The sequence below is a fragment of the Atractosteus spatula genome, chromosome 2 (assembly GCF_055471065.1).
Source record: "Atractosteus spatula isolate fAtrSpa1 chromosome 2, fAtrSpa1.hap1, whole genome shotgun sequence".
NCBI lineage: Eukaryota > Metazoa > Chordata > Actinopteri > Semionotiformes > Lepisosteidae > Atractosteus > Atractosteus spatula.
In genome coordinates, this window is record NC_142707.1 from 33,106,285 (window position 1) to 33,120,972 (window position 14,688).

The 14,688-nt window shown below is 38.7% G+C and overlaps 1 protein-coding gene across 9 annotated transcripts in view; it reads right to left on the bottom strand.

Moving 5' to 3' along the window:
* LOC148839582 (DNA (cytosine-5)-methyltransferase 3A-like) overlaps positions 1 to 14,688 on the bottom strand; it is a 285,242-nt gene that overhangs the window by 102,218 nt on the left and 168,336 nt on the right. For all 9 annotated transcript variants that reach the window (XM_088908896.1, XM_088908889.1, XM_088908882.1 and 6 more), the window contains exon 5: positions 1,212 to 1,258. In XM_088908896.1, coding sequence (XP_088765022.1) covers positions 1,212 to 1,258 — 47 coding nt within the window. The remainder of the gene's footprint in view (positions 1 to 1,211; positions 1,259 to 14,688) is intronic.

Here is a 14,688-nt window from a genome sequence, read left to right on the forward strand (position 1 = left end):
ATCTGCAAGATCTGTTCATACATAAGTTCATTTTTGTATGTACTGTAGGTGTATACAGTATGTATACATATGTACTGCTCACAAAAAATAGTGGATTTTTAGCTAATATTGCACAATGTTTCAAACCACAAATACAAATTTGCACAGTTTAAAAGGTAAAAAAGTCATTCTTCACTTCACATATAGCATGTAGGAACAGGAAAATCAAGCAAAAATACAATGTAGTTCTTGATGATTTTGATACAGTTTTACACAGCTGTGACATGACCCTGTCAAATGTGGAGATTATTTCTGACAGCACTAACAATGCTGTCTATAAGGAATGACGACGAGCTATTTTGGAGGCCTATAACATATTTCCGAATAACACCTCAGCCTAGCACAACCTTATCTGATCCCTGACTTAACTGGGAACAATAGTAGTCTAAGAGACCATACACCACTGTTGTTCAGTCTTCACCAGCCTACTTGAAGTCATGGGTAGTCATGTACAGTTGGTGGCCTCTGCAAGTTCCAACAAGTAGATGATTTCAGATGTCCCCTTTTAGCTCATTTTAGATGTTGTTTTAGAGGTCTAATGCCTGCAGTGTGTTCTGTGGAATGCCCACTAAAGACTCTTCCAGTGTGTTATAACCAGAACTAGAAGCAGCTGATCACTAACAATAACTGGTTGTGAATCTCCATATCTATGCTTTAAAGCATTTTGAAAGATCTTCACCTATTGTTCTCCCTTAGTCTTTGCATCTTCATTACAACAAAAGTGATTCAATAAACACACAATAACCATTCTATCACACCCATATGCCTTATGCCATAAAAATCTCTATATGAAGTGCCCATCTGTTCTCAGCCCTTAATTACCAGTTCTATCCAATGTCATGTCAATGTTTTTTTGGGGGGACTTTGACCTTTGACTTTTTGTGAGCAGTATACTGTATATATATAAACATAAGTCCTTAAGCATTCAAATGAGGTTCCTGAAACCTAGTGGACTGTTCCAACATGCCCCATACTGTACATTCCTGACGACAGTCATCTTGACTGACAACCTCTTGCAAGATCATCTACATCAGGCCCTGAATATTGCAGGTTCCCTCTCTTTTTACTTATGTAAACAACATCTGGACAAAAGCTTCTGGACACAAAATTGTAAATGGATCTTGAAGAGTCAGAGAGGGGACTGATACAGCACAGCAAAATGAGAGCCTTACCTCTGTTTTGACTGTCTCACAGCTGCTCTCGTCTTGCTCCTCTGTGTCTGAAAGAAAAGAATGGACATTCAGAATGACTGATTACTGCAGTTACACGTTTGCCAACACAGAGTGTGATCTGTTTATAATTAAAACCACCCCTTTGTGATCCAGCTAGAACTGATTATAGCTGCACCAAACACCCTCTCTTCTAAGAACTAAATACAACTCGTGTGGGACATAATATAAATCATGTGTAGACAACGTCTCTAGGAAAAGTCCAAACCAATTGGAAATATGGTACATAATCACGTACAACGTCTCACTGTTTTTGTTTAAAAAACAATAGAAAAAGGTCAACGCCACAAAGTATCTTTGAGATACTTATGTGTCCTTACATATCTTCGAGAGATCTCCCTGTTGTATTAAAATTCTGTTCTGTATTAACACTAGAAATATTTAACAAAAACTAAAAAACATTTACACACTATTCTTCCGAGAACAAAACATGTGGTTTGTGTTTTGAATAATATCTGGATACTAACATTAAAACAGAACTACATATTGGTTGCAAACAAGTTTCAGTTTAAAAAAAAATAAAATTCACAGCAGGCAAATAATCCAGCATGTATTTTTCTGAACAGCCAAGAATTGAAAAAAATCTTGTTTTCTAGGAACACTCATCACTGAGGCACTCAAATAAATATGTGAAAAGAAAGACACTTGATTTTGTTTCATATTAGCTGGATAACAGAAAATATAAGAAATGTCAATCTTATCTTTATGAATCTCTAATCATAAAGGTCTAGATTATTTTATAAAGTCCTCTTTAAATCTGCACCATTTGGAGTTTGAGATTTTTAGAATATCCCTCTATCTCTACAATTTCAGGAATTATGGAAACAGACATTTCAAACTCAAAACCTACAAGTTAAAGTAAAATGACTTTACTAATTCAAAGCTTTTTTCTGGCCTGAAACAGATTTACCATACCATGAAACAAACCTATCTTCTAAATGTTCACATGTAAAAAATATTTAAAATAATACGTTAATTTGAGACAATAATAAATCAATTTTTATTTTTCAGTTGGAATGAAAACAAGACAACTCTTTCAGCTTCAAGGAGCGATTCTGAAACTGTGTCCTAAAATTTAGAATGCACAGTTTTCATATAAAGTGACCACATACTCATATACTACAATTTATAATAATATGGGTTTATATCTATAACTTGAAAATAACATTAAAGCCATTTAGAGTTACAGATATTATGTTTAAAAAAACTGTTTTCCCACCCATCCATTTTCTAACACCTTCTTCCAATTCAGGGCTGCAGGGGAGCCAGAATCTATTTCAGCAAGCAGCAGGTACAAGACAGGTTAGAACCCTAGACAGGACACCAGTCCATCGCAGAACTCACACAGGCACAAACATGCACACACTCACACCAGGGGCAATCTTCCACGAACCTATTTAGCCTACTTGTATGTTTTTGGACTACGAGAGGGAACCAGGGCACACAGGGAAAACCCATGCGAACATGGGGAGAACATACAAACTCCACGCAGGCAGCACCCCAGGTCTGAAATTTAACCTAGGTCTCCATTGCTGAGAAGCAGCAATGCTAACCACTGCATCATAAATGCACTTAGTAAAACTATATTCCTCAAACATATTTCTTCAAAGCTGACAGTACTTTCATTTAAGATGGCTAATGATGGACACGTTTAACACAGGGTAAGAATTCTTCTAAAACATCATCAGAGTGGATGAAATCAGTACTCACAGCGGCTTGAACAGTTTTATGAATTCCAAATTAAAATTAAGTTTGCATTCATCTAATGAATTAAGCATTTTTTACAATATAGCATTCGTGTCCAATCGTGACTAAGCACATACTCTGTTAAAGTCATTATCAGAAAGAATCTGGAAAGATCTCAAGTAAATTTAAGGATTCACACAGATCAAATAAATTAAAATGGTATGACTGGGGATGGGGTGAGTGAAGTTGAGTTTCAACTGAGGTTAACATTTGCACTTCCCAGCTTGATTATTTTATTAGAGTGTTTGAATAGATATTGTTGCACAGTATTTACATTGGCATCCTTGGACGAGGAGACAAGTACAGTATACATGGAGGAGAACAGAGATTTTCAATCTTTTCCTTTTTTATAACAAGACTAGGAATCTTTATTATAAAAAGGTGTGATGTCTTAGGGAGGGTCTGACATTTTATTGTGGAATCATCAGGCTAAAAACACCTCTCCTGTGATAGAAAAGCATGGGTAAAATAGAGAAATTAGCTCACATTCAGTTGTGGGCCTCAGTGCTTGAGAGAAGGAGATTTAATCCTGTGTAAAATCCATTTTTTTAGGACTAAGGTTTTCTCTCTGAGCTGTGACAGAAAATAAAAAGTATGTAGAGTACGTGCTGTATAACGCTTGGCTATTTCCTGCCCTGTATTTTGTTATAGTAATATAAAAATTGCCTGTCAACACACCTTGCTTTTGCAATGCACAGAATTAAGCACAGACATTTACTCTGCATAAAAACGGCCCATGCCCTGTTGTACAACGAATGTGATGCACCACCACTTTCAATACATCAGAAGAACACCGACTATATTATTGTGACTTACAGTATTTACAGCAATTTTATAATTTTGTCTGTCAAGATTATTTAAAATATTTCAATGTAAATGTAGTTCAGGTGGGTAGCTGCGTCAGCATGCGTAGGCTGCAAAGGAACAAGTAATAGGTTTATTCCATGCTGAAAAAAAGAAGAAAGAAAACACAACGTTTCGGCCGTGGAGACTTCTTCAGGTGTCTGAAGAAGGCTCCATGGCCGAAAAGTTGTGCTTTCTTTCTTATATTTTTCAGCATGGAATTAACCTATTACTTGTTCCATTTTATGCAAATGCAGACTTTTTGCTTGTACAGTGGCTTGCATTTCTTCAACAGAAGAGCTCATCTGTAGTGATTCAGATAGAAACACAAGAGGAAAGTACACATGCTTCAGCATTCAACCATGTGTACTATCCTCCTGAAAGCTGTATAGAAAGTGATAAATGCCAAAGCCCACTTACTGGGATACGAGAACGGTGGAATTACTATATACTTATATTTTTCATTATTTTATACTATTATTTGTCTTTTTCCAGGGTCAAAATCAGGGATAAAGGCAAAACAAATCATCCTGTAGTTCCATAACAAAACATTATTTTATTATATATAACCTGCCACATTGAAATTGTAATAGTTCCCTTAAGGACTTGACTCAGAGCATCAAAACATATGAGCTCTCTTTTGAACCGCCCACCCATCAAGTCATTCATTTTTTAACATTCATTCTGCGGTGACTTATGGGAGTTGCGATTTCACTAGGAGCCTAGAGAGCTCATCCAACCCACTGAGACCACTGAGACAGTCGTGTGTCACTACCTGGGGAATCCCAGCCACAGTCAGCTAGTATCATGACTTAGTCACAAACACATTTGGATCACAGATCTCAACTTTACTAGTCACAGGCAAGCTCAGATAGGAACATTATTTGGAAGACAGGCAACATGCACATGGTGGCTCTTAGATACAGTTCATCACATTGCAAAAAAAAAACAGCAAATATGTGGGGACCTCATGCATACTGGTATGCTGCCAGATCACCCAGACGACATCCTGCACCTCCAGCAACCTCATTTATCTCCTGCAAAAAATGCCCAGCTATCTACAGTATGTTGGGGAAACTGGAAGGAGACTAGGAAACAGCTTCAGAGAACATGTTCGGGCTCTGAATATGAAAGATTTCTCCAACCCCATAGTTTCTCATTTCACCTCAGACTGCCATGATTACACTGATCTCTCTGTCTCTGTTCTCAAAGAACGGTTTCTCAACTCCCATAGCAGAAAAACAACAGAAACAAAACTCATCCTTAAACTATGTTCACACCATCCCCCTTCTCTCAATGACTGACTTATTTTCATGTAATCTTCTCTATTCTCATGCAGGTTTTGACTTCACACCTTCCTTCACCCCTCTCCACTTTGCACTTCTGAGTGGCCTCTCTGTCTCTCTTGCCTCCTCCCCTCTCCCAGCTTTTGTTCTCCTGTGCTATTTAATCTTTGCTGTCTGCCCTGTCTTTCTCACACCTGAAGAAGGCTTCACAGCCGAAACATTGTGTTTTCTCTTGTCTCCTTTCAGCATGGAATAAACCTAATACTTTGCATCCTTTGCAGACTATACTGACGCAGCTACCCACCTGAACTACGTCATGTAATGTACTGTAGCAAGGTTGCCAATCGTCAGCAGGTGTGGGCATGTCACCACTTGCTTTTGAGGATCACTTGCTTGCCCAAGTAATGGCAAGATAAGATGACAATTTCTTGTGTCCTGTGCCTCAGGCATTCAGGTACAGTGCCTCCAGAACCAGACATCCAGCCTTCAGTGGCACCCTGAGTTTCTGTGATGTACTTGTGTGGGGCTAGTTCCCGTCTCTAATCCCTTTCAAAATTATTTCTTGCATGGACCTCCGAGTTTATACAGGAACACTAAGTACACTACTTCCAAGTAGATCTCCCTGCAAACGTGTAGTGTGCATGTTTCATATGTCTTGTGTAGAAGCTTCCTCCTTGCAAGGGCATACTGTACATCTCAATTCAGACTACATTTGCAGCCACAGTCACAGTAGGTCACATGCTTCATGCTTCTTCAGAAGACCCCTTTTCTATTTTTCTAGACCTCGATACCATAGCTACTGTACTAATCCCACCTGGGATTGATGCTTTCATTATAACACACCCCTCTAGGAGAGATAAAACTCTTCTTCTTCTCCCCTGATCCTTATCCAGGGAGGTAAGGCAGGCCAGCCATGTTCTTCATTGGTAACTGCTCCTTTTTTTGCTCCAGGGACTCCTTTCTAGCTGTCCCAGAACATAGGCCCCTCTCTCTCATTGTTCCTTCTTCTCTCTCAGCTACTTCTGCAATCGGGAGCAAAGCCAACTTCGTTCTTTCACAGAGAGATGGGTCTCTACTCATGGCTACAGTCTCTTGTCAATTGACATCATAATCTGGCCGGGCAAAAGTAGATGGGTGCAGTGGGACTATACACACAGCTGAGGGCTGTTCTTTTGCTGATATTCCCATGGCTGATAGCCTTCGTGACCCTGCATTGAAGCAGCACCTTCTCCTGGAAACAGGTCTTCCCTAGCTTGGAGCTTTTGTAAATAAGGACCTTCCCTACCCAGACACCCACTCTCTTCTCTGAGTGTCGCATTATACACACGCTGAGTGGCTATGCCCTGTGCTTATTCCCATGAATTCTTCAGTTACTGTACCTCCACACTCACAATCAAAATAATTATGATGCTACAGTATATCCTGCAGCTTTTGGGAGGTGTTGATGCCAACAGGTGGTCCTTGAACCTCTCTGAACCGGTCTTTATCCATGGCCAACCTACCACAACTGGAATGCTTAGAAAAGCACTAGCTAGGCACATATATTTATGACTTTCAGTAGGTGTACAAATTCAGTTTTCACATCTGCAACACACACACACAGAATGATTATGTAATTATTTGCATTGAATTGAATAGTTGAAAGATATATTGTGGAGTACTTATAAATAAATACATTCTTGCAAATAAAAGCCTACTCTACACACTCTTATGAAACGCACTAACGCAATAATGGAAACAATCAAATGCAAACATACAGCAATATGAAATATACAGTGTTCTGCTGGTCTACACAACTTTAAGAAATGGGGTCACAAATCAAAGCCCACTTCAGAGGAGGATTTATCCCTGTCAACTGAATACAATGTCATGAAAATAAGTCACATTTTCAGCATTTATTTTTTGTCATGCGACATCCCTTTAAAATTACCTTGACTAATTGGGTTTCCCAACTAATTAGGAAATAAGCCAAGCTGCTTTTCACTGAAGACCTCAGACACTGAGTGTCTTGTGTCATCAATTCCTCAGGTACAGTTTACAGGTAATGCTGATCGCTAATTCCAGAGCCCATTTAACTCACATTCCAGTCCTGCAGTTCACCAAGTGATATATGCATACAGGGTTTAGCATTCATATTCACCAGACAACCAGAACAGATTTCTACAGAATGGAGATGGATGTAATGTACAGTGCTCACAACAACAATATTTAAAAAAATTATGTGATGATAAAAGGGTACTTAGAGGACAAGATGAATGCATTTTGCTAATTGTGGATCTTAAATGCACAATTGGCTTTTAAAGGGAGTCATTATACATACAAATAATGAGGATGTGCAGGGTGCATTTATATATCCCTCTCACAGACACACACCGTTTGTAGTGCTGTATATACGGTGGATGTAAAAAGTCTACACACCCTTATTGAAATTGCAGGTTTTTGTGATGTAAAGCCAGAAATCAAGATAAATTATGTCAGACATTTTTTCATCTTTAATGTGACCTTGCAACCAACAAAATTATAGAGAAAAACAAATAGTTAATAGAGAAAAACAAATAGTTAGGAAAAATAATTAAAATAAAAAAACTACAACACCCTATTTGCATAAGTGTGCAGCCCCCCCAACTAATACTTTGTGGAAGCACGTTTTGCATTTATTACAGCAGTAAGTTTTTGTGAATAAGTCTCTATCAACTTTGCACACCTAGACTGCAATTTTACCCCACTCTTCCTTGCAAAAAAGTTCAAGCTCCTTCAAATTGCCAGGGGACCTCCTGTGCATAGCCCTCTTTATGTCATTCCACAGGTTTTCTATGGAATTGAGGTCTGGGCTCTGACTGGGTGTGACCGTCGCGGTTCCGCTCCACGAACCTGGGTCTCCGGTGCAACGCAACAAGGAACAAGCCGAGTGAGCTAAAGGAGACCTCCCTCAGCCCAGTTGGCTGAGGTCCCTGCTACATCCAGGGAGGGCGATGATGTCACTGTGCCCAAACTAGCTCCGCTACATGGACCATTCCAAGACTTTGATCTTCCTTTTCTGAAGCCATATCTTGGTTGACTTGGATATGTGCTTTGGGTTGTTATCATGTTGGAAGGTGAAATTCCTGTTCATCTTCAGCTTTCTGACAGAGGCCAGCAGGTTTTGTGCCAAAATATCTTGATATGTGGAGCTAGTCATTATCCCATCTATCTTGACTAGAGCCCCTGTCCCAGCTGAAGAGAAGCAGCCCCAAAGCATGATGCTGCCACCACCATGCTTCACAGTAGGTACTGTATGATGTTCTTTGGATGATGAGGTGTGTTGTATTTGCGTCAAACATATCTTTTAGAATTAATGTCAAAAAGTTCAAACCTTGTCTCATCAGACCATAAGACATTTTACCACACGGTTAGGGGTGATTAAATGTATTTTTTTGCAAAATTTTGATGAGCTTACATGTTCTTTTTTGTGAGTAATGGCTTCCGTCTTGCCACCCTACCCCAATGCTCAGATGTGCAGAATACGGGAGATTGCTGTCACATGCAAGGAGTGACCAGTACCTGCCAGAAATTCCTGCACCTCCTTTAAAGTTGCTGTAGGCCTCTTGATAGCCTCCCTGATTAGTTTTCTTCCCGTCCTTTCATCAACTTTAGAGGGTCGTCCTGATCTTGGCAATGTCCCTGTGGTGCCACATTTTCTCCACTTATTGATAACAGTTTTCACAGTGCTCCATGGTACATCTAATGCCTTTGATATTCTTTTATACCCCTCTCCTGATCGGTACCTTTGAACAATAAGATCCCATAGATGTTTTGTCTGCTCTTTGCGGACCATGGCTATCCCAGTAGGATGCAACCACGAAAGTTTCAAGGAAGTCCTACAGGAACAGCTGATTTTTATTTGGGGTTAATCAGAATCACTTTCATTGATGGCAGGTGTATGCTCCTTACCTTTGGACATGATTTTGAATGTGATTGGTTAACTATGAACACAGCTACAGCCCCCATTATAAAAGGGTGTGCACACTTATGCAACCAGGGCATTGCAGGTTTTTAAATTTCTATTATTTTTCCTAATAATTATCTATTTGTTTTTCTTTTGAATTTTGTTGGTTGCAAGGTCACATTAAAGATGGAAAATGTCTGACATGATTTATCTTGATTTTTGGCTTTACATCACAAAAACCTGCAATTTCAATAAGGGTGTGTTGTCTTTTTATATCCACTGTAAATGGGAAAGAGAATGTGACTGACAACCTTCTAAGCAGATATACCGTACCAACCAGTAATTCTTATATTACACCTCATGGCCACTGTCTGTACCACCTAGAAAAGAAGTAGATCAACCTTAACCAGCATGTCACTGAAGAAACCTGTCACGATCGCAAACCCCTCCTCTTAAGGGTGCTACAGCCCTTCCTCATTAGTCTCATTCCCCGCACCTGTTCCCTGTTTCAGTTCGCCTTTAAAAGCCGGGCGCTCACTTCACTCGTGGCTCTGCATCTGATTTCAGCATCGTGCGAGCCCGGGACCTGGTTGCGCCTGGCTCCGTTATGTTTTTAGCTTCCTGCTCCTGTCCTTGTTCCCCCCGCCGGTCCCGACCCGGCACCTGATTTTAATCTCCCGTTTTGACGGATTTCTCAGCCATGGACCTTTTGCTTTCGTTTTGGATTCTCCCTTTGGAATTATACTGGACTGTTCGCCTCGGCCACACCTCCCCGGATCACCAGCACCGCTTGGACACGCCCCCCTGTTTTCATCCCTTTTCCTGCATGACTTTTCCCTAGTGTTTTCTTCCTCACTTTTTCGGATTGTGTCGTCCGCATAGCGTCCGGAAAGAACTGTTCGTGACAAAACCGAGCACCTGGCTAAAACTCATATAACCACAGAAGAACATGACAATTCCTCAAAAGACAAAGCCCAAAGCCTACAGTACTTTTAAACACCTAAAAATAAAATGTGCTTAACAATGTGGTTATAGTTATGACAATATAATCCTCTAAAGACATACTGGTGCCTATTACTGTACATAATAAGAAATAACATTTTATCCTGCAAACTCTTCAGGTAAAATCAAAGGTGAAAAGCTTAAGTCTGCAAGAGCCTCATACATTACTGCTAGGACATATTTTCACTGTTTTAGGATAGTTTAATAATGACAATAGATTATTTGCAAACTTGTGCTCCAAAAGTAACAAATGTAGATTTTGATTTTAAGGTCTTCTCTTCTCATAATGGGCAAACATCTAAAAACAAAATAGAATGCAATCCTGTATATTTATGTTTCTATGTTTATATCTGTAGCTCTCTAAAATGGCACATCAACACAGACCATCTCATCATGAAGGCACATCAGAGACTTCCTCAGACAATTAAGAAAGTTTGTAGTCAGTCAACACCTCCTTGTCCGATTCTACACAGCCATTATAGAGAGTCCGACGTTTTCTATCTCTGTGTGGTACTGAAGCATGGGCATCCGAACAAGGAAAATACTTCAAAGCATTGTTATGAAGGCCTCTAAGATCACTGGCACTGCTCTCTCCTTAATTGAATCCATCTCACCCCACACACGACTTATTTCAGCTGCTCCCCTCAGGTAGACGTTTCAGATCACTGACATCCAAAACTTCACATTTCAAGAACAGCTTCTTCCCGACTATTATGCTATTATGCTGCCCAACAAGTAATGTGCCCCCAACCATCAAAAACTTAGTATTGTGCTTTATGATAGGGCTGGGCGATATGGCCAAAAACATTATCATGATAACAATTTTCATATCAGTTGATATCGATAATTATCACGATAAATGTCAAATCATTATTTCTTTCAAGTTTAAAGGCAGATTTTTTCTCCTGAGTGAAAGTTGAAGAAACCAGACAGTTAATTGGTAAATTAAACAACTCTTTATTTTAAGAACACAACAAACACTTGCCAAACAGCAGAAACATTAAACAAATCTGAGGTAGAGAGTATTCAAGTCTTTTTTATGTCAAAATATGCATGAGTAAAATTTACAAAATAAATCTTAATAGAAAAATTAAATACTGCAGTGTGATAAAACACACATACAAGATGGTTCAGACAGACTGCAAGGTTTAAAGTGCTTTAAAGGATCATATCAGAAGTAGTGGCGAAGAATGTCACCGTTTGCAGCTGCCGCTCTTCCATCTCCCTACACTCTGCATACAGCCGAGGAAGTGCAGTCAGTGCAAAATGTTTCCGACCAGGTAGCTCGTATCTGGGGTCAAGGACTCTGATAAGCTTTTTGAATTCCTCATTTTCGACAGTGCTAATGGGAAGCATGTCTTTTGCAATGCAATATGCAACTGCATTTGTGATGTCTTCATGTCTTTTCATTTTTTTGTCGTAAGGCACGGTGCTCGAAAATGATGCTACTATGTTTTGCTGCTGTGTAGTCGCACTGAATACTGGCCTGGTGGTTATAGATGGTCCCCTTCCACTAACAACAGTAGTTTGTGACTCTTAATTTTTTACTTTCTGCGTGTTCTAACGGGTGATGTTGTTTTAAATGGTGAAATAGGTTCGTGGTGTTGCCTGTCTTTGCTGGCACGGATCTGCAGCACAGTTTGCAGTGCACGCTGCTCTGTTTTATGTCTGATCATAAAAAGCCAAAATATCTCCAAATTACCGAAGTTGAATGACCTTTTCTGTCGACGATGTCATTGTCCTTCGAGCTGGTCGTTGGCAGCACTACATTTGCTTCAGTGTCGCTCATTCCTCCGCTCTAACTACAATCCTGTCAGCCACCACCGTGTGGGTAAACAGCCCCACGTTAGCTGCCCAGTCTGCAACACGCATGCGCATATCATGCGCAAAGCATAAACATATATATCGAACATTTATCGAACTTTTGTTAAAATTATATAGAGGAAAATTATATTGCGATAATTATCGTTATCGAATTATCGCCCAGCCCTACTTTATGACCTGTATCACATCTAAATTGTACTGATTTGTCTATGTTTACATTTGTCTAGTTGTCTATGTTTACATTCCAGGGCATCAACTCAGTATTTTTTGCATATTCGAATAATTTTTATGTCCTGTATTGTGTTCTGTCTCTCGTCGTCCTGTATTTTAATAATCTGTATTGTATATTGCATTCTGGTCCTGTATTTACATTCTGTATGTTATTGTCACATGTCAAAAGTCTGTAGCAAAGCTGTACCAACAACAATTCCCACCAGCCTCAGTCGTGTGGCAAAACAAATTCTATTCTATTCTATTTAATTTTTTTAAAACAAAACGTAATTATATACAAGATGTTTATTGTGATTCAATATTATTGTAAATGGGTCCTCTTACTTAATAAAGGTTAAAGACAAGAGGAGGCATGCAGCCCATCTAGCCCATTTGGAAGTTTGTAGTTCATTTATGCAAGAATCTCATCCAGACATGTTTTTGAACAAGGCAGTTTATCTACTTCAAACATGTCTGGATAGCTTTTCTATACTCCCACAACCCTTCTGGGTAGTCAAGTTATATGACTTACATGATTCAGCTAAATTGCTGTTTTAATGACCTATCAATAAATCTAACTAATGTTTGATCTGAAATAGTGTCTGTTTTCCAGAGAGCCATGGCCAATGAGCTAACTTCACAGGAGTTACACGTTTCAGAAATTAATGAATTAAGAATTTAAGAATTTCATTGTTGGCACCAAGTTTCAGATGCACAATCTGTCATCGGAAAACGTCTGGCAAAACGTCTACGTCCTTGTCACGTTCTGTTTCCCTGGATGCAAAAGGTGCTGTAAATAACTTCCATTAGCACGAGTGCAACTTGAAGGAACACATTTCTCCTTATGAACAGCATGAGGCTTTTATTTCTTACCATTAATACATTATTTAATTTGTTGGTGTCAGAAAAATGTTTTGTTATTGTGGATACATCTTAATACAAGCATACTGATGTGTGTGATTATGTTTTACAGCGCATTGTCCGTTCCTTAATTCTGTCATGAGGTCAGTCCATTAGAAGAGATGAAAGGTGCTTATAGATAATAGAATATACCACTCTACATTACCATATACGCCCCAAATGTGGTAACTCTAGGATTAGGGCAATACCTAATGTGGAACAACATAAACAACATGTTATCAAATGTGCTTCTGATACCTACAGAACCTCTGAATCTTTTATGTTAATGCTTTTTATGATAGGAATGTCTTTCCTCCTTTCAATGTTCCAAACACCGAATATTGTTAATCTGTAGCCATTCATTTTCTATCAGTTTCCCCATGTACTACAGTATATCCCATTCAATTTCTCGTTCCTGAAAATAGAAACCCTTATTTTGGATTCTACCTTTCAAAATATATTTCGAAGCCTACCATATTGTGTTCACACAGTTTCCTAAGGTTTCACTCCCTAATGTTTTCCTTTCTGTTTCTTGATTGTTTGAAAAGACTAGATCATACAGGCATTCTATCTAGTAGGTGTTGTGACTAAGTAAGTAAGCAATTTTTAGCCTGGTCTTCCATTTATGTTTTAGCTGCTGATGTCCTTGATGGTCTTCACCAATCTGTGTGAGGAAAATAAAAATCTACCACTATAAAGACTTCCCTAATTACATCCCTAATTGCTCCATATAAGACTATGTAATTGGAAGATTTGATAAAGAATCTAAATGTAGCAGTTTGTAGAATATACCAAACACCTCGCCTTTTGAATATTTGTATGAATCTGATCAATATGTATTAGGAGATGCTTGATTAATCTTATGTTAAATTCCTGTTCCTCAGTTATCTTTTTGATGTCAATGTCTTACATATTTTGGTGGGACAATTTGCCAAACCAAATATCTAAGTTCCTAAGCAACGTCTCTCACAGTAAATCATGCCAATAACAACCAAATGATTACATAAGTTGGGCACAGTCATATCTTTCATTGTTCTTTGTTTAATTAAAATTTAGTCTTTAATTTACAGTATATTTATACATATTCTTAATCAGATTCAGATTAGTATATTCTTAACACATTGAACAACACTCAATGAACAAACCTATCTGCTCATTATCCAGGCAGATATGCCATCTTTCAAGCAATATAGAATCATACGCTGTAATTGTGGAGCACTGCTTTGGCTATAGGTGCTGTTTATTAGGCTTTTAATTGAAAAACACTACAACGATGCCAAAAAAAACATCTGACTATAATTTTTCTTTCTTCATAAAAAATGTAAGAGTTACTCTTCCTGTTAGCTCCTGAAAGCCTCCAAGACATCCAGCCAAAAAATGCAGGCTCACAGAAAGCTCTGCAGTCCAATATCCACTGTGGATTCTCACAAGTTCTTGCAAAAGTGGGTCAACCGGAATTCAGTACTGGCAAAACCATTTATACACAACTTAAGGTCCAGGTAAATATTCAGATTACTTAAAAAATAAACACTACTGTTTATCCCTGCCTCACTTCCATGTGGTATCCTCAGTAAAGACAGGTAACATGACACCATTTATTAAAAATTATTAAAATGTACTCAATGATTTAGCAGATATTTCATAATAACAGTTCCGCTCACTATTTCTGAATTATGTGTACAAT